The sequence below is a fragment of the Pavona decussata genome, unplaced genomic scaffold (assembly GCF_977016875.1).
Source record: "Pavona decussata unplaced genomic scaffold, jaPavDecu1.1 SCAFFOLD_87, whole genome shotgun sequence".
Taxonomy (NCBI): domain Eukaryota; kingdom Metazoa; phylum Cnidaria; class Anthozoa; order Scleractinia; family Agariciidae; genus Pavona; species Pavona decussata.
The window spans coordinates 5,994,012-6,018,013 of record NW_028145504.1 but is presented as its reverse complement, the minus strand read 5'-3'; the positions used below and the strand labels follow the sequence as shown (position 1 = coordinate 6,018,013).

Sequence of the window (24,002 nt, the reverse complement as noted above, 5' to 3'; positions counted from 1 at the left end):
TGAAGACTGACCTACCATACACAATTTTTGCTTGATAAGTTACAAAGTTTGGTGGCATTTGCTCAAATATTAAAAAAATTAAAAATTATCAAAGTGAACACAAGAAGAATCCCCCCCCCCCCCATCCCAGTCCAGATACAGTTGTAGGGTAAAGAATCTTTCATATTATTATCATATGTGAAGTAGTGCTGTTGGGAAAGCCGTTACAAGCTGGATGTTTATAAATCAAATGGCAATTGGATTCCAAACAACAATTTTTCAAATAACAGTTGGCAGAAGGTTTTTATCCTCCATTTCTTACCCATTTTCAGTGGAGCTTTCTGAGGACAATAGCATGTGAGTACAGTCAACCGTTCCTGTGGTGAACACTCTAAGGGCAGCTCTTTGTGTCTACCTTAGAAAAATGTCAGCCGCAAAAGAGTACAGATTAAAAAAGCTTGCTTCAGACCTTTAACTGCCAAATACAGCACTGTATTAGCACCCATATTCTCCTAACTTCTCCTCCTATATTTCTAATGGTGTTTGTTGGGAGAATGTTTATAAACATTGTAACATTAGGGATATCACTAACAGCTGGGTTCTGTTGGATTTCACCATATGAAAGAGATCTTACCACTGGCTGATATTTCAGCAGAACACAGATACTTCAGACTAATTTAAAGGTGCACAGTCCAAAAAAGTAGCTGGGTTTATTGATGAGCCTGCCAAGGTTTTTTCTTAGCTCCATATCTGAATTTTACAGACTGTATCTTTTGTGATCCTTATCTTCACATGTATGTTTATTCAAGTACTGATAATTTTTATTGTTGTCGGTCACCAAAGGAGTTTAAAGGGTTGATGATGCCATGCTCTGTTTTAGAATAATTATTCAATGGTAGTGCTTTTGTCGATAAACTGAGTTGTCACTTTTATCTTTGTTTAGGACAGAAAGATGGAGGACCTCTTAAATCAAAGAAAGCAGGTATGTGTAAAAGAGCCCTTATAATTTTATTGTTTACTTAAGTTGAGAACATCTTTGTTAATAGATGTAAGTTTTCAGTCAGTGTCACCTGTATACTTGGAAAAAGGCACATCAACTTCTCCCAAACAGGACTCAGTCAAATGTACGAGTCTCCTGTAGCGAAGTGGTAAAGCTTCTGAGCTAGTAATCAGAAGGTCATAGGTTCGACTCCTGTTAGGAAAAACTTGGATTTCCTTTTTCCAAGTGTGCCTGTGTCACTGACGGAAACATTTCCTCATTCATTTATTCACCAGGCTTAAAACATAATGTCACTTTTTTTTTCACGAACTTTTTTATTCTCCTCACTTCTCTGTTTGATGGTATACATTTACTATATTGAAGATTAAAGAAAAATGAGATAGATGTGATTTAATAAAATAATGATATAATAAAATGTACATCGTTTAAGAGGAGGCCTCCATCACTAAAAAGTGGTTTTCAGGGAAGTCCTCTAAAATAAAAAATAGAAACAAGTAACATAAAAAAATCCCCCAGAATAAGATATAAAAATTGGTAACAATAAAAATTAGGATCTACAATAAAAATATACCCACTAACCTAAAACAAGTCACATAAAAATTTATTTAGATTTCCTTTTAAAAATCGTGTTCCTGGCACTCACTTAGGATGCGTTCAATTGACCCTATTCCCGAATAGGAATACATACAATGATGTCAAGAAATCCCTCATGAGAGGTTTTGGGAGTTACTGATGTAGAAAATGGCTCTTAAATTATCGTGAATCAGTGAAAACTTGCAGAAATGTCTTCCCAAAGTTAATTAAAAAGATAAATCTAACAGCTAGTCCGCTTATTCTTATTCCGGAATTCGGGCAATCAAACGCAACCTTACTCTCTTCATTACTCATTCATTTTAGTAGTTTAACAGTGGTGTCATGACACTGCCATGTCACTCTATTCCCTACGTTGTACCCAAGTCTTTGTGTTTCCTGCCAAGTTTTCCTATCACGTTTTCACACAGTTGTGATGCAGTGTGTGACTGCAATAATGACAAGAAAATAAAGCGAAAAATTATCAGATTGTTGTACATCATGTGATATCAATTGATGTTGTACAGTACCTTTAAAGGGAGTAATTTTCAATTTCATTGTTTTCATCTTCAACATGTTTTTTTGTTTTGCTTTTTTTTTTGTTGTTGTTTTTTTTTTCATCAGCCTGAAGATGTGAGAAGGACATTAACAGACAAAAAAGGAGACACTAGTGCGGTTAGTATCGGAAAAGTTTTTATCGTAACTTTAATTTGTTGTTGTAGCACCAGATATGATAGTGGTTTTCAATTGATTGTCGAAGGTAATTTCGCGTTTGCTTTGGTTTTGCATTTCTACGCTCTGTGATTACAATAATACATCGCAGTCATTAGACTGAATTGCGTATTTTACAGAGAAATATATAAATAGGTGAATGTTAAAACTAATTACAAACACATGTACATGATATAAAAATATAAGTATCTAATGGGATTAAAATATGTATGGTTATTAGCTACATGTATAAACTACGCGTTGTTTGTTGCTAGGTATCTTTTGACATTGCATACACAAAGGACTGTCTAAAGCGGTCTGTGCGCGAGCGTGGTAGATTATATGTTCTCTGTTGTCGCAGGCAGTAGCTTTGTTCATTTCTTGGAGGCAATAAGTTGTGTAGTTTATGCCCCGAGTTGTTGGCGATTGAATCAAAGAGTCGTTTACATAGTTCACTGCGTCTCTCTTTTAGCGTTGGCAGGCCCAGGCTGTCCAAGCAGTCCTGATATGACATATCTGGGAGAATTATGGAAAGAACCCTTTTCTGTATTCTCTCCATATCCTCACTGAGATAAGCGGGGAGCGCGTGATGGAAGAGGGGAGCGCAATATTCTAGGACAGATCTGATTGTTGTACAATAGAAATTCACAATGTCATTACAAGGTACACGAGCCCTTTTCAGGAGAACAATGAAATGTATCCGCTTGTTTGCCTTCTTAATGCAATCTACGACGTGATTGTTTCATTTGAGGTCACTAGATATGGTAACACCTAGGATTTTGGCGCAATCGATGACGGGAAGGGCTTTGCTATCTACTACTAGTGGAGAAAAACTTGCACCGCTTTCTCAACCAATGGGAATGCAAACCAAAACCAATCGTGTTTTGGCCGCACGCGTTTTCCTGTGCTTGGCGCCGGTTACATGTATTTGCTTCGAATTGTGATTGGTTCATTGTGTTGTTTACATCTGTTGCGATTGGCCAGAGTAATTACTTTGGTTTTGGTTTTACGACGCTCAATTGGAAACCGCTCTACTACAGGCCAACCACATTTTATACTTGCAGTATGTTCGCACAGAGTTATTGTATGAAAATACACTGCGTGGAAATTGCTTTTCAGATCGTGAACAGTTTGAAACAGAAGCTTCATGCTGTTGAACGAACAGTTAAGGACAAAGAAGCAGAACTGACGTGAGTCACATTTTTGATAACCAAGGCCACACATTGCCACTAATATTTTGTGATCCATCGTTATTTTGATCAATGGTTTTGGTGACGGCAGGAAAAAATGCAAAAATAAAGAGCTGGCATACGTTTGCCATTTGTGCTGAAATAGTGTCAATTTTGTAATAAAAATTAATTACCTTCGAGAATTAATGGGGCGAGGTAATATAACACACAAGCGATATTATTAAAACGATTAATTTTTCTCACATAGTTTAACGTTGTACACTTGCATAGAGTATTGTTAACAATTGCTTTCTAAAACTGCCTCAAAAATTTTGTTCATGCTTATTCAGTGAGGGATGAACAAGGCAAGAACAGCTGTTATTTTATGGCATTGGCGCCACAGTGAGAAGTGAGGGTGGTTGGAAAATAACTATGTGTAGAATCTTATAAATGAGGAAAAGGAAAGTCCAATTATTCTGCACCCCCCCCCCCCCCCCTCCCACTTCTTTTCCCAAGTACTTGTCTTAATAAGCTTTATTTTTTTCTCAGTCCGCAAGCGGGAGAAATTCTGAGAATCATGCAATCTGATTGGTTCCGGAAGCAGGCGGAATTTTTCGATCTTGCCCGCGAACCTGGGCGGATTTGTTGCAAGACCTGGACCCTGTTTTCTTGTGGAAAAAAATGTTATTGATCGGCCTAGGTCGGTCAATATAGGGAGAAACCGTGCCCTCTTTATCGTACATTACCGTACCCAAGAACAATAGGAAGATGAAATTTGAATCAAGGAATTTGAACCACGACAAATATAATATAAACTAAATGATATACGTGTTTATTTTATACTGTAGTCAGCTCAAGAGGGACGTAAAAATGACAAATATTGAAGAGCTGCAAATTCAGAGTGAAACTTATTATCAAGAGGTAAAAAAATATTTTCTCTTGAAAATAATCATGTCTTGACTAACTCTTATCTTTGTATGTGTCTTATGAAAGGTTAGTTGTTAATTGCAATTTTTAAGGATCTCTCTAGCGGCGCATTTGCCTTCCAGTGAAGCTGAAATACACATTGCTTAAAATACAGCAACTTGCAAATATAGGCCCGAGGTTTTATGGAATTTAATGGAGCTCCCCAAACAGCTCCAACCTCTGATTATATGCTATATCGTCACGTATTTTTTTTTTTTTTTTTGTTACTTTTCCTGTGATGTTGGCTGTTTTTTAGCTTTGCTTTTCAAGATTCTGTAAAAACAGAAGACATTATGGCGTTGATTTCTGTAATATGTTTTCTTTTAAAGTTGGATCTGTCTGATTGTTTATTTACAAGGTTCAAAGATTACAATTAGCTGTTTTGGAAATGCAGCAATCGCAAGTTCATGACCACTTTGGAAGAACCAGGTACAGTCATTAATTTGTAGATATCCAGTGTAAAATTCACATAGTTCGCGTTTTGGTTAATACTTTACTGCACTCTGTGACTGATTAGAAAAACTTGCGCCACTTTCTCAATCGTGGCTTGCTCGTATGCTTTTTCCCGCCCTTGACGGGGTCACATGTATTTTCGTCGAATTCTGATTGGTTCATTGTGGTGTTTGCGCTGTTGTGATTGGCCAGAATAATTACTTTGGTTTTGGTTTTATGACACTTAGGCCCGGTTCATACGTCGAATTTCTGCCGTGTCGAATTCAATTCAATTAAGTGCGGCAGAAATGCGACTGTTGATTCAGACGTCGCACTTGTGCCGCGCTTAATTCAGAGTCGATACTGCAGTGTCTGTCGGTCAGCAGTAAATATGATAAAGCTAGAGTATCCAATATGGCGGACGAATATACGCGTGACCAAAATATTCTCCTTACTGTGCACTTCTTCATCAGTGTCATCATCAGAGCTGCAAAAGCTCTCCTGCAGTACTTCCGTGTAGTTTCCTGCGAGGATTTTCTCTTCTTCGGATGAGCTTTCTTCTTCGATGGAATCGCGCGGGTGCCATGACGCCATTTTGGACGGTCAGCCTTGATTTACGCATGCTCAATACATTAACATAATTTATGTAAATGTAGGATCTCGATTCAACACGGCAGAAATGCGACGTTTGAATCGGTGCCGCATTTCTGCCGGATAATGCGACAAGACCAGTCGAACGTACGGCAGAAATTCGGCAGCTGATTCAGGCGTTGAATTTCTGTCGAATTTACTTAGTTTAATTGAATTCGACAGGGCAGAAATTCGACGTATGAACCACGCCTTAGTTGAGAACCTCTCTAGTACAGCAAAGGCCTTTAGTTAGGTAGTTGAATTTGGTTTTATAAAATATGCCCTGTGGCCATTATATGGTGTCATTTCTTTCAGCTCTCCGAGGAACAGTCCCTCGCCAAGAGGATCAAAAGGAAAGCCTTCAACCATGACATTGCAACGATTAGCAGGTACGAGAAACAAATAAATATTGCTTTAAAGACAGATCTTATGACATTAAAGAATGATAGAATGTTGCAAAATTCCGAATTTAATTTCCACCGCCTCCCCCGAATGTATGCCCCACCCAAAATATCAGACGCTAGTAAGCCCTCCTGAATGTAATCCCAGGGACTGTTGAAGTTAAGGCGGTTAGTTTCTAAAGAAACTGTGGTGTTGCGTCGATGGGGAGTAGAAAGGAGTAAGAGGGAACTTAAGCAGCGACGACGGCAACGAAAACGAAAACGTCACCTGAAAATATAACTTTATTTCATTTGTGCTACTTCGCGATTATTTCAAGTCGCTCAACTTCTAGAGAAAGGGCGAACTATCCAGGCACCAAATTGGTAGGAGTGGCGTTCAAGTTAAGAAAGAAAACGAACAATTCACCGTCATGTGCTTGCGTTCTTCAAAAAACCTAGAGGACAGCAAAGAAATGTACCAAAATGTAAAACGCACGTGCAGAGAGATTGTTTTTGCTCGTTAAACCTATTGTTTTGTGTCGTTGTCGTTGTCGTTGTCGTCGCCGTCGTCGTTCCTTAAGCTCACTATTATGTTTTTATCAGCGGAGTAGATAAGGTTATTTGGCCACAGATTCGTGCCCTGACGTTTCGAGCGTTAGAATCGAACCGGATTCGCTCTGACGAAGGGCTAAAGCTCAAAACGTCCGCACATGAATCTCTTTACTGTGGCCAAACTACCTTTAGCTGATCAACTCTGTTGAAGTTAGCTTTTTTAGATTCTGGCCTAGTGTTTCCAGCTGTTTTGATTGCAGTATTTTTCTCAGGCATATTGAGTTTGTGAAACACGCCGTTACGCTCGCCAAAATCGCCTCACACGAGGAGACGCGACTGCTTTGATTGTCAAATCCAGCCAATTTTGAAACACATGATTCCCTCCAATAATAAGGGAGAAAGCCTCCTCCGAAAATAAGCCTCTACACTGAACAAACATGAATCCCGGCTTTACACTTTTTTTGCTGTAAAATTCCGTCCCTACATAAACGAATTTTATGGCGACTTTCGCGTGGCATGTTCGCATGATTTTCTCAGCAATTAGGGGATTCAACTTTTGTTTGCTGTGGAGTGGAATGTCCCTGATTTTGGCTTTATCTTGGTTTGTTTTCCTGTAGAGGAAAACGACCACCTGAAGGCTGAAAATCGAAGTCTCAAGAAAGATTTGCTGGCAGCTATTGAAAGCTCGACCAGCGGTGAAAAGAAAGTTCAGTTAAAAGGTCAGTATTGGGCTCTTTGCTTATTGATTATCTTCTATATTCTCATCACCTGTTTGTCTGATGATGAAATGGCGCTGTAGTTAGAGGAATTACATGTGGATACTCTCGCTTGTGTGTCGGCTCTAAGTTGTTGTTGTTGCTGTTCTTTAGCTGAATATGCAGATATGAACCGAGGACAACTTCTGAGCAAGATTCGCGAACTCGAAGAAGTAAGTAATGTGTCTACTATTTTGTGTTTTTTTACGTCGTGTTTTGTGCTATGTCTTGTTTTTGAGAAAATAAATTGTATTAGCCAGCTGTATAGCTAAGTAAAGCTTAGTAAAACTTTATTAGCCAGACGCCGTTGGGAATTGGAAACCGCTTAAAACAGATTCCAATTTTCAATTCCGATAAGATAGCTCTATAAATTCAAACGCAGTGAACGATGTTGAATCGAAATTTTGAAGCCGTTTGAGCAGAGAAGCCATTTGAAGCCATTTGACTATTTGATCAATTTTATCAGTTATTTTCATTTGCTCAACAATTTGAACCTGGTTTCAGAAAATTCAAGATTCCGATGGAAAGAAGACTCAGCCTCGCAAAGGATCTTTATACGACGACGAAAAAGCTGACGCCGGGGAAATGAGAAGAAAAAGTCTCTCAAAACTCGCTGAAGGTAAACGGATGTCCGTTACTATTTCCCGGCGAAATATTACTGAGTTTATTTGTTTGTTTTGTTTTTTATTTGTTTTCCACAGACATTGACTTTTATTATCTTGCTTTAAGTTTGACACGTTTTAATTATCTCGTTCTTACTGACGGGCCGTTTCCACACTGGAGACGGATTAACCGTCTTCATGTGAAAATGGGACGGTGACAATTTTAGATGGATAATCCGTCTGATTTTGTCCGTGTCTTGATACGGATTTTGAGTACGAATTATACGCGTGAGACGGATAATCCGTCTTCTATCAAGTTCCGTTTTCACACTGGGACGGATAGTTCGTGAGATGAGTTATCCGTTTGGACGGATGATCCTTCTTTAGCGTGAAAACGGCCATTGATCTACGTTTGCGCGCTCTCCTTGGTCAACTCTCTTCTTTTCGTTTAATTTAAGTACAGCTGTGCTCTGCTACTTCGCATGGCGCCAAAATCACCTAAGTGGTAGCATAAGAAATAAATGGTGGACAGTTAGGAGAATATCCATTTTGAGATTGGAGCTGAAAGGGTTAACTGGTTTTCCATCCAGTGCTCTTTAAACGTCAAACAGTTTGTGATTTTTTTGTATCGTTTTCAGTGCCAGGAAGAATAGAGCTGAAAGGATCTACATCCCAGAAACTGGCTCAGCTCCAAGAAAGAGAAGCCGAGCTACTAGACGAAAGAGAAAAGCAGCGGGAGATCATTGAACGACTCAAGGAAGACCGCGCCCATTACAGAGCAGTAGCGGATGATCTCAGGTGATTACTTCACGAGATCGTTGCGTTCAGTGACTGGTGTTACATCAGCAGAAAGATGTTAAATGCCTAGCTAAAAGGCGCTTTCCATTTCAATGTCAGAACTGGCCGGCCTGGTTAACGGAATGTACCAATTTGAAGGATAAGTTTTATCCTAGTCCTTCAAATTTCTTTAAAATAGCGCGTACCGTTTTCGGAGTGATTATTTTGTAGATTTTGCCGCACCATACAATTAAAATAACGCGATTTACAGACGAATCTGGCTGGCTGGCCAGTTCTGACAATTGGAAAGCGCCCTGATGAGGATTCTAAACATCAGTATTTTCTTTGGAAGGAAAAGTATTGCTAAGATGTGGTGGTTTAGTAGTTCGCGCGCTCGCAATGTTAGTTGCGGAAAGTTAACACGCGTTGTAATTTTTGCATGTACTTGAGGCAGAACGCGATTCTCCTGCAGCAACATAACGTGTAACTGAATATTGCATGCAGGTGATGTAACGATTTGAGAAGTAAACTCCCACTTCAATGCAGTCATTGAATGCAATATTTAAAATTGTATATGATACAAGGCTGCCAACTTCAAATTGGCTCTGCGTGCAGATACGAGATTGAGTACAATTAGTGCTCTATAGCATGCTCGACCACAGAATCACATGCCATTTACCTGAAGGGAAAAAAAGGAAAGTAAAATAAGAAAACAGTATTTCTTTTGAGAAAGCGGTCTTTCCAAATAAGTTATTAATAGTATATTGCATCATATACCGTGAGCAATCAACCAATCAGATCGATGAAAACTGCCGTGTTTGCTTTAATGAACTGTTTGCCCATTACAAACGTATGCAGGAGATCACATACTACGCCAGCAGAACCATAACGCAGGAAAACCGCTCCTAAACCGGTAATCGTTCCTTTTTTTTCCCTTGTGCTTGCGTTTTTGCGTTGTAAACTGAATAACGCAAGCACAAACAAATTAGACCTGTAATGTTAAGATGATCATAGTTGAAACGAATTGCGCCTTGATATGTCACTTGGGCTTTTGTTTGTCGCCGCGTAAACTTCCTTGAGCTTATGTTCATGCGTGTCGTACGTGTAATCCTGTGGTTTTTGTACGTGTAATTTCTCCTTGAAATATCAATGCTTATTTAACCCCTGAGGTCATGAGAATTAAGGATATGATCACCCAAGCTGAATTATTTTAAACTTCTCCACAGTACGTTTACAAGAAAAGTCTGGGGACAAGATGGAGGACTTTGTTCTTTGATATTAGGGGTTAATAAGCTACTATTTTCGGCCATGTATGCAGTACCTTAGTAATGTCGTTGTATCCATCAGGTTACAGCTTAAATCTACTGAAGAGGAGCTGGAGGCATTGAAAAGCGGGAAAGCTACCGAGGGAGGAAGACGCAGATCCTCGGCTGCAAGTTTATCCAGGTGAACTCCATAAACACTGGATCGCCCTTTCAAGTTTATGATTGATGAAAATTTTAAATTGCAGCGATAACGAATCCGCGTTAGGCATTTTGATTCTTAAAGGACTTTTACGTCCGCTGGAGCTAAAGTCTCCGCGGCTTTGCTTTTCATCTTCAACATGATTCGCACGGGTTTTGCAAAGTGGTTGAAAACTTCCCAGTCCTTGAACACCTTGAAAATTATTTTCTCATGAAACGGCCTCCAATTTTTGTCAGAAGTACTTGATTTGTATAGAAAACTCCTTGAATACTTGAGACTACAGCAAAGTAACTTGTGTTGTTGCTATTGAACTGTGTTATAAGTTGAGAAACGCGTCTGAAGTCTCGGAAAAGGCGATGTTCTTATAACAGGACTATAGATTTATTCTTCCTCAAAGTACTTATTATAAGTTTGAAAAATGTGTAAATTTTGCATCTCCCCTCTAGTTAAATGACACGGAGAAAAAGCATGGAAGCGGTAAATTCTGTTCGAACTTTTCACGTTGTATTTACTAGTTCAGGTGGGGAGTTAATCCCTAGTACTAACAGTGGTTAGGTGGCTGCATTCAACAGTGACAGGAAAAAGGCTTTAATATGCAAATTGTGCATACAATGGTTATTGACATATTTCAAAAACACGGTGAGAATCCAACTTAAAACTGAAACATTTGTCACATTTGCTACTCGGGCAAGTCCTCTTGGAGGTTTGCAAGAGAAAAAAAGGTCAAAGAATCGTCAGGCGTTAAAATTTTCTGAAATTAATTGGAGTTCTCTGCATGGCAATACCTGTTGTCCTTTTGTTTTGATGATTATTAGTTGTGTTTGCTGGCTCGAGCATGCAAAACATGTAGAATTACGACATAATAATGTGTGTTCCCGAGAAGAACGAGCCCCGCCTTGAATATGGTCAGAAAGTCCTGGAGAAAACCGTTTCAAAGTCTGTAAAAACCAAGTTAAATGCCTCGAAAGTAAAAGATTTTTTGTTTTTCCCTTTGTGAGGTTTCATTTCGTTACTTGGTTAGGTTTTGGCTTGAATTGCAAACTCGTCCCCAGACCCCGCGCGCTTCCTTGGTGCTGACCAAAAAGGACGCAGCAAATGAGTGTCTCCGCCACAGGTTTGATCGCTGACAAGCTTACTAACTTGTCGACTGCTTTTTATATTTTACAGTCCGCGAAGGCTGTCCATTAAAGAACCGCCTCCACCGAATGAGAATGATGATGATGACTTGGATCGAATGTTGAAAGACTTCCAAGAGCAGCGAGCCGCCAAGGCTCTTCAGAGACAGTGGCGAGGATACCAGGGGAGAAAACAGCGAATAAAACAAGAAGATGAAGACAGACAGAACCAAGCTGCCTCTACCCTGCAGAAAAACTGGCGGAAACACAGAGACAGGGTATAGTCAGAGGGTCTCTTCTTGTGATTAGCAAGTGATAGCGTTAAGACTTGGACAAAGGAACGTAAAACGTGCAAAAGGGAACGGGAAAGGGGAGTGAAACATCACTTTTGTGAATTTCAGACCTCCATTTTCTCTTCAACTTCAATTCAAACGTTCCAAAGTAAGAACAACAGCCCGAGTTTTATTTTTTAAAATATTCAAAGGGTAGAACGACACAGCTCAATAGTTTTCAACCTGAATGGCACTATTTAGGATTTTGTCCAAAGCCTTAAAAGTTAAGGTTATCTTAGACTATGAGCAGTCTCTTTTTTTTTCTTTGGAATAGTAAAGCGAGCTAACCACGAGGGCGCGCGCGAAAATTGCCTCCCGCGAGGAGACGCACGTGGGATCTCCTCGCGGGAGGCAATTTTTGCGCGCGTTCGCGTAGTTCGCTTGCTTTACTATTCCAAAGAAAAGTAAAGACTGATCGTAGTCTAGCGTTATCTTGTACAGCGTAATATAAAACTAGCACAGGAAAAATTTTGCTGAAAGGCTGTCATGTGAATAGTAACACCAAAGGACTTTTTTTTCATTCACAGATTTCTAAGGTCCACTCTAAGTTTGACTTTATGTGGTGAAGGGAAAAGTAAATTGAAATACTAAGGCTCAAAAACTTATCTGTGTGTATTCGCATGAGTCTTACGTGCAGTTTTTCATGCCATTGCAGACCGTGCAAAAGGAAGCTGAAGCTAAAGAGGAGGTGATATTTTACATCTTGTTGCTGTTGTTGTTTTTGTTTGCGTGTTTTGTTTTAGTAAGTAAGTAAAAACTTTATTAATGTGTGGTAGCATCTAGCGTACTAGAATGTACGCTAATATTCCATTTCCGAGTTGCTGTGAACCTCACTATGAAACCGAGGCTAAGTGCAAAACTTTTCATATGAAAATTAATTATGTTTGCATGTGAATGAAAACTAGTTGTCATAACAAAAACTTTACACTTAGCCTCGTTTTCATAATGAGGTTCAAAGCAACTCGGAAATGGTCTATTGGGGACACCTAACTACTTTACATTATAAAATATACATAACGATCGATTAATACTACTATACATTGTGTTAAAAGACACCTAACTACTTCACTACTACTTACAGAAATTGATGTTGTTGTTTTTCTATTGTGATCACTTTTTGCCGTTAAACCCGTTTATTTAACCACTTCAAATGCAAGTGACGAAGAAGCGAAGTACATGTAGCATTATATGGGGAGCAGGGATGGCGCAGTGGTGAGAGCACTCGCCTCCCACCAATGTGGCCTGGGTTCGATTCCCGGACTCGGTGTCATATGTGGGTTGAGTTTGTTATTGGTTCTCGTCCTTGCTCCGAAAGGGTTTTTCTTCGGGTACTCCCCTCTCCTCAAAAACCTACACTTCTAACTTCCAATTCGATCTGGAAAATACATTGACACTTAAATTAAGTGATTTATGTATTATTTTATTTATTTCTATTGAACCAAAGCATCGAATCCGTTCCAAATGCGAAAACATGATTAATCATCGGAACATTTATTGTAGGCAATAACCGAGATCCAAGCAGCCCTGCGAGGCCAAGCCGTGCGCAGCAGATACATTGAACAACTGGACAACGATCTGGATATGACGGACCGTGATGACGCAATTGTCGCCATCCAATCAGCAATGAGAGCGCACTCGGCGAGAAGAAAACATCTGAAGGAACCTAGGGACGAGCTAGAGTCACGTGATACGAGAACTAGAGGAAGGTAGTGAAATTGATAAACTAGTGACGCTAACGCAAAACGACTCAATTTTACTGAGAAACTGAAAACAGCGAGCGGCAAATATTGTATGGGGTAAACAGGGTGGTCACGTGCTCATTTCTGCCGTTTGCCGTGAACGTCATAGCCTGCAATGCAGGCGTATTTTTGGAGCGGAAGCGCTGAATAATCCTTCGTTGCTGTCATCTTGGGCGAGGAAGCGCGAGAGGGCTGGAGCGAGTCAAAAGTGACCCTAAGGGAGAGGACGACTGGCTGAAAAATAAAGGAGGGGGGAGGGGGAGCGGAGGAAAAAATACTCATTTCCTGCCCCCCTCCCTCCCCCTCAGCCTCCTTCAAATACGCGTACTAAATTTATTATTCAGCGCTCGCCCATAAAAAACGCCTGCACTGCAGGCTATGAACGTCATTCCAAATCTCTTTATTGTTGTACAACATTTTGTTGGGTCTACAAAGTCAGAACATTTAGCACCCCATGTTAGATTATGTTAAACTTTTTTATTCTAGATGAATGTTGGAGTGATGCTAAATGATGTTTTGCCACGCGTCCAACGCTGTTATGCAGTAAAAGGTTGAAACGTTTATCCGCGGCTTCAGAGTAGAAACGCTTTTCTGTTGCGCTGTTTTGATCCTTACAAGCTTGTTCATCAAATGTCGGGAAAATCCCAGATGATCAGGGTTTCGTTGTTTAATCAGTATCGACGATCATGGGAATAAACTGAGTGGCGGAGAAAGGCCGCCATTTTCACTTGTGCGCTTTTTCAATTCGGAGACTTAACCAAGTTTAGAGGTTTGGTACGGAGTTTGTGTTTTCATTATCCGGGAATGTTCGACAGTTCTCTCAGAAATCCGGATACGTCGGGGAAATAGATACGTTTTAATGTCTTCGTGATTTAACGCCAACTACCACAGACGTTCGGGTACGTTTTTCTAAGTTGGAAATGTCCCGGATGGTTGACTGTGACTAAGAAACAGTTGTATAAACTATTTTAGTTCCAGTCACGCCTTGCTTGGCTCAGAGCCAGAGTGCGATGATGGCCTGGTAACTAGATCATCCAGCGGTCGGAGACACCCAGAGCCTGCAATAAGAGGCCCTAGGAGATCCAGTTTGACAGGTTAGAACCAGTTTCTCCATACAGCACTGACCATATTAGGCAGTCATTGTGAAAGCCGACCACACGGTAGTAAACAATGCTTATTTATATCGACTAAACTTTTTTCCCAGGTGACTAATATTTTATCACGTGTTACTCTGTTATTGTGAATGTGCGATTGTGATTCCATGTTCATAGACTTAAAGAGCCGATTATTTAAACGAGGTCTAAATCCTAGCTAATGTCTGACTAGCTGACAGTCTAACCGTCGGCTAACATTTGAACTTCGTTTTAAATATTGGCCTAGTGAGTCGTTTTCTTATGATAACTCGTGATGCCAGATTATTATAGAGCAAAGAAAAGAGTCGCATAGAAAGTTTTTGCGATCGTTATTTTCTGTTGAATAATTCTTGTGTATTTGGCAGATGCTGTCATTTTACTTTGTCAGTGCTTACGTTATTAGTATAAACACAAGCATAAGGAAAGCTGGTTTCTTTTTATCTTGGTTATGCTTTTATGATTGCGCTATCCTTGCATCGCAGCGGTTTAGATGTGGGTATCCTGTGCTTATGTTTCTGCTTGCATGGTACGTGTAAAACAGTGGTCTTTGTGCTTGCACATCTACTCAGTCTACTAGACACAGAATTCATTGCACTCTTGTACTCTTCTCATCTTACCAAAGAATTCACTGGTTTTGCTCTAAAGTGAGATTTCATTATTCCTGTATAAGTATCCCTACACCATGAACCAATAAGTTGTTTGTCATGTTTTGCTATAAGACCCACAGGAATCGTCTGATCACGTGATACCTTCACCCACTCACGCGGCCACCACAGAGAGTGACCTGCCACTAGCACGTGATTCTTCTCTGAATCAACGAACACTTGCACGCGACAATCCTATAGAATCAGCACGTGATCAAGAATTTGCACTTAGAGAAGCTGCACATGTTAAAGCTCGGGCACCAGCACCACTTGCACGTGATAAGGCACGTACTCCAAAAGCACTTCCACGTGGTAAGGTACTTACACGTGACCAAGAACTTGCACTTGATGATACAAGTGATTCATCAGCAGTTACGCGTGATAAAGCGCCTGTTCCAGAACCAGTTCCACGTGGCAAGGCAGATGCACGTGATCTAGAACTTCCACTTGATCAGGCGCGTGATCCATCTGCACTCGCACGTGATAAGTTAGAATCTGACTCAGACTCCGATGGAGTTGTGATTGGTCGACCAGCTAGAAGTAACAAAGGTAAAAAAGCGAAACAAAGAACTCAGTTGAACTCAGATGAGCCTATAGAAGGCAACAAAACATCTTCTGCTGTTAACAACAAGGGTCCGTTTGTTGAGATTACGAAAAAGAAACGAGGAAAGAAACGAGCCGCTAAGGAAGAATCTCCGAAGAACCAAATCAAAGATGGCGGTGATCAGAGCTGTAAAGCGGAGGGTATGTTTGATCCATGTAACACCGCTGCATGATGATCAACTTACCGTTAACACTGATCAATAACCAACTGATGGCAGACATACGTCAAGATTAATTTCTCTTACAATCTAACAATCTACCTACTTAGCAGTCTTCTGCCTTCTCACTATAAACCAATGTAACCTATCTATTTTGTGATCGGAGGTAACACCTTATCTTGTTCTATGGAATCTCCCTCCCTCCCCCCTTCGAAAGAAATATCTCTAACAGTTGCATGTGATCATTACACGATTAATCTCTTTGCTGCTTCTTTTTAACTGAAATAATCTGCGTCTTTCTAGTCAGTGCAAATTCTGCAAAAACTTAATTGTGTTTGATGCACTTATTGTTACGAAAGACGGGCGGTAATCTTAAACCTTTCTCCTGGATTGAACAGAGCCTGCGATTTTGGAAAAGGAGTTTGTTAATGCGGGAGGGAAAGTGACGACCTTTGTACTGCTTGACTTATTTCTAATCCTAAGATTCGAAGTTTTCGAAATTCTTTGGGTAGTTGGTCCCCGACTGAAAATGTCAAATAGTGATAAATCATTCAGAGGCTTAGCGACAGAAAATGTTCACATAATTTCCAAAAGAGTTCTTCTCAACTGGCACTAAGGTAGTCTTCTCCCTCGCAGCCGTTTTTTGGGGGGAGCGTTGCGCGACAGCCCAAAAAACGGCTGCGAGGGAGACTAGCACAGAGGGGGTCGTATAAAGAGTTCTTTCCCTAGATAGCTGATGGAGTCGGATCGGTAGGGAATCAGGTGTGCTTACCATTGACATGGAAAACCCGGAAATTCCAGTTGGAAATTCAAATGATATGCCTCATTCCATTTGGAGTGCTTTTGAAATTATGGGCTTCTTGTCAAAGTGATGCATTTTTATTACTCCTTTTGGGATTTACAGCTGATGTTCATACATTTTGCATGTTATCCATCTTCTGTTAAGACAAGCTAAATCATTTCGTATTTACGCCGAAAATTTCCATCCGGGTGGTTTGCGTAAATGGTAAGCACCCCAGGTGTCCTGAATCGAAAACTGAATTGTAACAACTAACCTTCAATCAGGCCCTTTTTGCCATTTTTTCTTGTCATACCATACCCTGCTTCTTGTAAAATTATTTGCAATACACGTAATACACCTTGCATTGAATCCCCACAGACATACTGGGTATTGTTAGTACTAAATCTGTCATATTACCCCATTAGCATCTTTTTATAGTAAATGTCTGCAGTTTGGCACTTGATAAAAACAAACCTCAACTGCGTGCATGAATTGGCCTGGTCATTGTTTTCACGAATAAGCCCTGTTCAATTTGATCTTGTCTATTATCTCTTCAAGGTTCACGAACACGTGTGATCTCCGCTCCAAAGTTTTCAAATATCTCTGAACACAGTGAAGATGAAAACTCCGGTCCAGCGAGATCGAAATCAAACCAAAACTGGTCTGGTGGGCTGGTAAACGAATCCACGCACAAAAAACCTGAGCAACGTTCAAAGAAAACCTTTGAGATCGTGGATAGTGATGATGATGATGACGATGACGACGCGGTAGTCTCACGCCCAAGAAGATCGCTAGATACAGGAATGGCCCAACAGCGGCCTTCTCTGTCACGTTCAGACCGAGCAGCCAGCCCTTCTGGTACGAGTGAAGATAAAATCCGAACCAAGGAAGGTAGGTCTGTATCACCAAGTTCAATCCGAGGGATCAGCCCTCCTGCACCTGCGACCAGGGCGAGCGAAGAGAGAGTTCGAACTGTGGATGGCAGGCCTGGATTATCGCGAGCTTCGGGAAACTTGGCGGTCAATCGCGACATTGAGGACTCTGAATCCGGCAGAGAAGAAAACCTTCAAAGACCAGGCCTTGCGAGGTCTAAAAGGCCCATGAGTGGGCAAAGGCGAGCTTCAGGAAACTTGGCGGTCAATCGCGATATTGAGGACTCTGAATCCGGCAGAGAAGAAAGCCTACAAAGACCAGGGCTTGCGAGGTCTAAAAGGCCCATGAGTGGGCAAAGGCCAGGTCTAAATCGCAGCGGTAGCCGTGACAAAGAAACGGGAAATCCTATAGCTTCGGGCTCGGGATGGCACAGTGTGCCCGCGGACTCGGAGGAAGACAGCGATGAAGATGGCGTAGTCGTGTCCGGGAGGAAGACAAAAACTGCTGGTGGTGATGGGAGGGCAGGGGCTCGTCCCAGTCTTTCTCGGAGATCGCCTGCAAGTACACGTAAGAATTTACACTGTTTTGCTAAATTACACGTTAATAGGCATTTCAGTCAGGAAAATCCGCCGTTTTGAGATTGAAACAAATATTGTGCAGAATGTCGTACACTGTGGATATGCGCTTTCAAACGGTTTCCTTGATAGAGAAATTTAAAACTAACATTAATTGCAGCCTAAGAAAGCTGGCCTCCGGTTGTACAAAGAGTGAATAACTTTATCCAGCGAATAGATCGTATCAAGCGGATAAAATGTATTAGTTGGAGTACATCTTATCCGTTGTATTGCTATTTATCCACTAGATAGAGTTGTATACTCTTTGAACAACCGGGGCCAGGTAAAAAACTTCCAGTTGTCTAGAAAGGGCATAATCGCTATAATCGCGTTTTTAAGATGTTTATTTCTTCTGCTTTTTTTTTCTTTTTTCTTTTTTTCTTTTTTTTTTTTGGTGGGGGGGGGGGGGGGGGGAGATGTATTTCGACAAGGTTTTTGCGAAATGAACCGACCTGGTGATGTTGCATGCGTTTTCCTTTTATTTACCGAGCATCGATTCATAAAACATCAAATTACTGAATAGATGTTTACGTTTACGTTTTTGATTTTATGACCTTCACCATTTTAGTGCCAGCGTCGTCTCAGCGTGAGACACTATCCAATAGCCTGGACACCTTCTTCTCCTCGACTGTCCCGTCTAAAGGTTCCAGCAACAAAAAGTCTCCCCGGAAAACCCCCGCTCGTGTCAATGAAAGTGATGACGATGACGATGATGATGATGGTGTCGTTGTTTCTTCATTTGCAAAATACAAATCCAAACAAAAGGAGACGTCCAGGAGAGACTCGCGGGATTCCGGTAAATATAAATACTTTTACCACTGTGTAATAAGGTTATCATGATGTTCACATTGTACCGAATATAGTGTAAATCCGCGTCCGCTATCAGTCTCTTACAAATGGTGGAACAGGTGAGCTATCATGCGGGTGAGAGAAAGAGCTCCGCCGAGAGGAAGCTGAGGGGGCCTCTTCCCCAGTCTCTTCCCGTTTTTTGCTCGCTCCAATGTCACTGTATTTACGTCGTTGCTTTAGCTCTCCCGCTCGGCCATCCGGAAAGGAACTGTTAGCAATCTAGCTTTATCTTCACACTAAACGCCTTCTGTGCAAGTTTTGAACCTGCTCTAGAAGCAGGTACACCTTTGGCTCCATGTTGGGAATGCATGGAAACCTTGCTGGGTCAAGAGTGCATGTATGCAGTAAGCGTTTCACGTTGTTACGGAATCAAGCTGTACCTGGACAGATTTGTTCCATTCATCGAGGCTCAGAGTTCAGAGTATCTTCCACTTTCTTCCTACCTACCTTCCTTCCTTCCTTCCTTCCTTCTTTCGTTCCTTACTTCCTTCCTTACTTACTTATTGCTTGCGTGCTTAATTAATTAATTAATTAATTAATTAATTAATCAATTTATTCAGAGACATGCAAAAATTAACGATAAAAACCGACGTTTCGGTGTCTTCATGACGCCATTGTCAAGGAGAAATAAAAAATTACAGAGTCTGCGGCAAGGTGTAACAATAAATTAGCATATAGTGTTTATTGGCGTCATGAAGACACCGAAACGTCGGTTTTTATCGTTAATTTTTGCATGTCTCTGCATTACCAAATCTTTATTGATAAGAATCAATTAATTGTTGAGTAATTAATTTTTTTGCCTCTGTTTCTAGTCGCTGACTTGTGGGCCACGTCAGACAAAAGAGGCGACTCTACCAAGCGCAAATCTGTAAGTTTTATTGGGAACCTAACCTTATGTATAGCGTGGGGCATTCACTAGAGTTTGTAGGTGTACATTTAACACTTTTTCCCCATAATCTTTACCCACCTCGGAGATACCTGTTTGCCAAGAACCTTTTCTCCAATTTAGATATAATTTCTGATAATTTATTTCCTTTCCTTTCTTTTCTTTTCTATTCTATTACATTGCATTTCATCCCATTCTATTCTATTCTATTCTATTCTATTCTATTCTATTCTATTCTATTCTATTCTATTAATTTTTCTGTTACTATTAGGATGAACAATAGTGTCTTTTTATTAGATCTTAAAGCTTTATTTGACAAGAGAAAAAACAGTTGCGGAAGCAAAAGTTTCCTTTTTAGCCACCCATGAAATAGCTGACATTACAATCAGTTTTTTTGTTTTCTATTTGGCCCGTTTTGACCGCCGAGTAAAATTTGCTATCTGCAGGTGAAACAAGAACCTTTCAAAAATAATCGCCTTAGGTAACACAAGGACCGTATGTATGGGGTGCAAATCATGCCTCCAAAAATAAGAAAATGTTTTTTAATCAAGTCAAAAGCATTGTCTCTTCTTGGAGGCCAATGTTGTTTTCCTAAACATGTTTCACAGCTCAGCCACAGAGAAAACAGTGACAAGAAAGAAAAGTTTCCTCAGCCGGCTGTTTTGTAGTTAAGCCAGCCCCCTTACAGTTGATGAAAATCAAGAACAATGTTTTTCAATATTATTGTTTCCTTTGCAGCCCGAGAGCAAGGATACATTACTGTAAGAACTTTGTGTTTGTGCGGTGGTCGATTTTTTTGATAGTTTCCTGACAACGCAATCAACCAATAATAATTGCTTGAAGCATAAACTTCAAGTGTAGGGAGCAGGGATGGAGCAGTGGTGAGAGCACTCGCCTCCCACCAATGTGGCCCGGGTTTGATTCCCGGACTCGGCGTCATATGCGGGTTAAGTCGTTGTTGGTTCTCGTCCTTGCTCCGAGAGGTTTTTCTTCGGGTACTCCGGTTTTCTCCTCTCCCCAAAAACCAACATCTCCAAATTCCAATTGGATCTGGATTATTGTCAAGTACTATATCATGAGCGTCTGGCTCGGGAGATTGCGTAAGCACTCCCCGTGCCATTGAGATTAAATAAATTACTTTACTTTGCTACTTTTTTTAATAAGCGCGGGAGAAATTCGCATTGAATAAATCTTGGACGGTGTTCCTGAGAAAGATCGTGCTTACTGTAATTGGTTATAGAACACTTGTTCCTATACGCAGGTCTCTTTATAAACCTGGAAATCGTAAAACTCAGGAAAAGGAAAACTAATTCAAATACATTGAAAAGAACTCGACGTGATACACACAACGTTTCAACTGTTTTTCTTTGTTTGTTTTGTTTTTTTTTTTTTCTATAGAGTATAAAATCTTCGAAGCAGAATACATGGAGCCCAGACTTTGGGTTTGAGAAGCCCCCTCGTCGTCCAGAATCACAGCTTGATGAGCTCTTTTAATGGCCGATCAGAATTCACCTTAATGGAATGGATAATCGTCTTCTCTATCTTCATGCTTGGCCTGGCGGACAGGCACTCCGTGGCGACGCAATGGAGGGCAGTCGTTATACACCTTGAAATCTAGGTTATATCTAAATTTATTAAATTTTGGGATGTCGAGAGACTGGGTCATACGAGGCGCGGGGGGTACTGGTACCTTCTCCTATCGTATCCCTGAACGATCCATTGGTACGTGGACTTTTTTTGGCATTTTCACGCTGATGAAATAATAGGATCGAAGCACACAGTAGTATTATAATAAGGCTCGGTCCAGACGCTCTACTTCTGCTGTGCCGCACTTATGTAAACAAAGTTGTTTGGTAGTGGACCTGTGTCTGGATCAGTATTTCATAATTTTGCCAAAATCTTATGGTACGACAGTTGCTTTAGCCTCCTACGTCACGTCACGCTATCCGTCGTTCGTCACGGGGGAAGAGTGCGTGACGTGAGGAGCAAATGAAGGTCAGCTTAGGAGGCTACAGTTACTCCCGTCGTCTTCCCGCCCTTGGTTGAATTTCTTCACTTTGACATTCAGAGCACTGGGCAGAAGTCACATTGTGTCGACACCGTTTCCGGCCAAAACAACAGCGGAGCGAAAATGTATTAGGTACGTCACATGGGAAGGACGGTGTCTGAATCAGGCCTAACATAGCAACAATAGGGAAAGTAAGTTATTGGTATTAGAAATTAAAATCACCGCCTGATGATGCTTTTCAGTCCCATAAGGAAAGACTGATTTTTTCCCCCGTAAGGTAGTTACAAGGTGATTTTCCACTTGCGGAACGTACTTACAGGTCAACCTCGTTCCCAGGATCCTCTCAAGAGAAAGGACCGTGGGAACGAGGTGACTTACAGGTGTGCTCTTTCCAAAATGAAGTAGAAAAACTGCATTCACTCACTTGCCGTATGCATGCCACTTTAAACTGTATATATAACTCATATTCTACTCGATGCGATGAGCGCGGACAAGTCGGCAGTTTATACGCTTCCAACATGACTATTTATCAGGAATATTTAAACATTAGCACATAATGTAGTGGTCGTAGTATAAATTTAAATGCCGATGGAGAAAAAACGTCGTTTGCCCTTGTACACCTTTTAATAGAATAAAAAAATTGTCACGTATTCTTTGAATCGTTGTTAGCTTGCTTCGAAACCTCGTTTCCAGAAGCCTCTTTTATAGAGAGGAGTCTTAAAATACAACCAGAGCAGGCAGAAAACATGTCTCCCAGGTTGGGCCTCCATCGAAGAAGAATCTCTAATGAATTTGTTTGTTTGTTTGTTTATTACAGTGACCTAGAACATCAAAACACCAAAACAAAAAGAGGTGTCACCAGTTGTTTTCGCATTAAATGATATGGCTGCCTGCTAGCTTGGGACAGCAGTATTGAAAATCCTAAGCTTTGGTGGAATAATTATTCGTCGTTTTCTCTTACACGAGCATGGTACCCCTATTCCAGTATTTATTCATGTATTTGAATAAAGTACTATTCTCAATGATACATCCAAATCTGAAGAATTTTCCTTTCCCGGTGTTGATATATTCTCATAGAATCACTATTAATCACTTTTTATAGGCGCTTGCCTTCAGTCAGAAATTCAACTCAAGAAGAAATCGAACCGACCTTAAGCTCAAAAAATCATCGGAAAGTCATGAAAAACCTGCTTAAATTTTAGGATATGACAAAGTCATGATCAACAAGCAATGTATTCGCAAAATGAAATTCTGGTAAAATTTCATGCTTGGTAAATTACTTTCAAAGTGCTTTTGAGAATTGGGTAGAAAAAGAAAAGAAAACGACAATTCCTATTCATGTAAGAAAACAGATTTCGTTCCGTGTGGTCAGAATTTGCCGATTGGAATGTTTTAGAAAATTTAACGGAAAATAAAAATAAATTGATGGCAAAAGAAAATGTACCCTAAAACTAAATGAAATATTTTTCTGCCCGTTTCAACTTGTATATCAAGTGTTTTTGGTTTCGCGAAATTCACCTCACGAACGAATCTAACGGAACTACCAAAGGAAATAACTGGAAAGTCATGAAAAACCTACTTGAAGATTAGGATATGAAAATCTCATTGCAAAATGCTCAATAAACAAGACCAAAAGGAATTAAAATGGATTCTGGCAAAATTTTATGCTTGCGAGTTACTTAAATAGTGCTTGCAAGAATTGGGTAGGAAAAGATCAGAAATCAACAAAACGTTAGAAAAATTCGAAAAAGATTTCCCTTCAATCCATAATCTAACGGTTTAGATCCTAGAAGAGAAAGGTTCCCGCAGTTATATACGCAACCAAACTGTTGGGGAAAAACCTGAAAAAAATTCAGGCTTTTTCGCAAAAGTCTGGTTGCGTATATAACTGCGAGAACCTTTCTCTTCTATCTGTCATGCGCAGTGCATATACATGTTACACACGTATTTCATATTTAGTTTAGATCCTATTCATGCAAGAATCATATTTCTTTTGACGTAGTCAGAATTTGCCAATGTGAATCTTAGAGGAAACTGAAAATTAACAAAAAGTTATGAAATTTGTGACAAAAAGAAAATGTACTCTGTAACTAGTTCAACTATTCAGCTGCGAACTATTTCTCTGCCTGCTTCGATTTGTATCAAGTGACTTTGGCTTCGCAATATACACGTCACTAATAAATCAAGCCGAACGACCTTAGGATCTCCCATTTGGTCGTTATGACGATTCCGAACAAGCCGAACAAGTGTATTGTAATTTTTTTTTGAGATATTTTTCAT

The 24,002-nt window shown here is 40.3% G+C and overlaps 1 protein-coding gene and 2 long non-coding RNA genes across 4 annotated transcripts in view; 2 read left to right on the top strand and 1 right to left on the bottom strand.

Moving 5' to 3' along the window:
- Window positions 1–22,105, top strand: part of LOC146475060 (uncharacterized) — a 28,929-nt gene extending 6,824 nt beyond the window's left edge. Inside the window, exons 10-29 of one of the 2 annotated variants that reach the window (XM_085116726.1) lie at window positions 923–961; window positions 2,174–2,224; window positions 3,380–3,450; window positions 4,278–4,350; window positions 4,754–4,824; window positions 5,773–5,846; window positions 7,007–7,108; window positions 7,259–7,317; window positions 7,649–7,763; window positions 8,385–8,544; window positions 9,871–9,969; window positions 11,155–11,380; window positions 12,090–12,122; window positions 12,935–13,140; window positions 14,146–14,267; window positions 15,026–15,694; window positions 17,051–17,932; window positions 18,548–18,775; window positions 19,641–19,696; window positions 21,113–22,105. In XM_085116726.1, coding sequence (XP_084972852.1) covers window positions 923–961; window positions 2,174–2,224; window positions 3,380–3,450; window positions 4,278–4,350; window positions 4,754–4,824; window positions 5,773–5,846; window positions 7,007–7,108; window positions 7,259–7,317; window positions 7,649–7,763; window positions 8,385–8,544; window positions 9,871–9,969; window positions 11,155–11,380; window positions 12,090–12,122; window positions 12,935–13,140; window positions 14,146–14,267; window positions 15,026–15,694; window positions 17,051–17,932; window positions 18,548–18,775; window positions 19,641–19,696; window positions 21,113–21,208 — 3,432 coding nt within the window. In that variant the 3' untranslated portion in view covers window positions 21,209–22,105. The remainder of the gene's footprint in view (window positions 1–922; window positions 962–2,173; window positions 2,225–3,379; window positions 3,451–4,277; window positions 4,351–4,753; window positions 4,825–5,772; window positions 5,847–7,006; window positions 7,109–7,258; window positions 7,318–7,648; window positions 7,764–8,384; window positions 8,545–9,870; window positions 9,970–11,154; window positions 11,381–12,089; window positions 12,123–12,934; window positions 13,141–14,145; window positions 14,268–15,025; window positions 15,695–17,050; window positions 17,933–18,547; window positions 18,776–19,640; window positions 19,697–21,112) is intronic. The other variant, XM_085116727.1, reaches the window with a different exon arrangement.
- Window positions 15,703–17,037, top strand: LOC146475061 (uncharacterized). Its single transcript, XR_014866098.1, has 3 exons — window positions 15,703–16,328; window positions 16,413–16,473; window positions 16,731–17,037. It is a non-coding gene; the product is annotated as an uncharacterized LOC146475061 (long non-coding RNA).
- Window positions 19,909–23,544, bottom strand: LOC146475059 (uncharacterized). Its single transcript, XR_014866099.1, has 2 exons — window positions 23,298–23,544; window positions 19,909–22,909 (listed from the first exon to the last, which is right to left on the bottom strand). It is a non-coding gene; the product is annotated as an uncharacterized LOC146475059 (long non-coding RNA).
- Window positions 23,545–24,002: the final 458 nt, after the last annotated feature.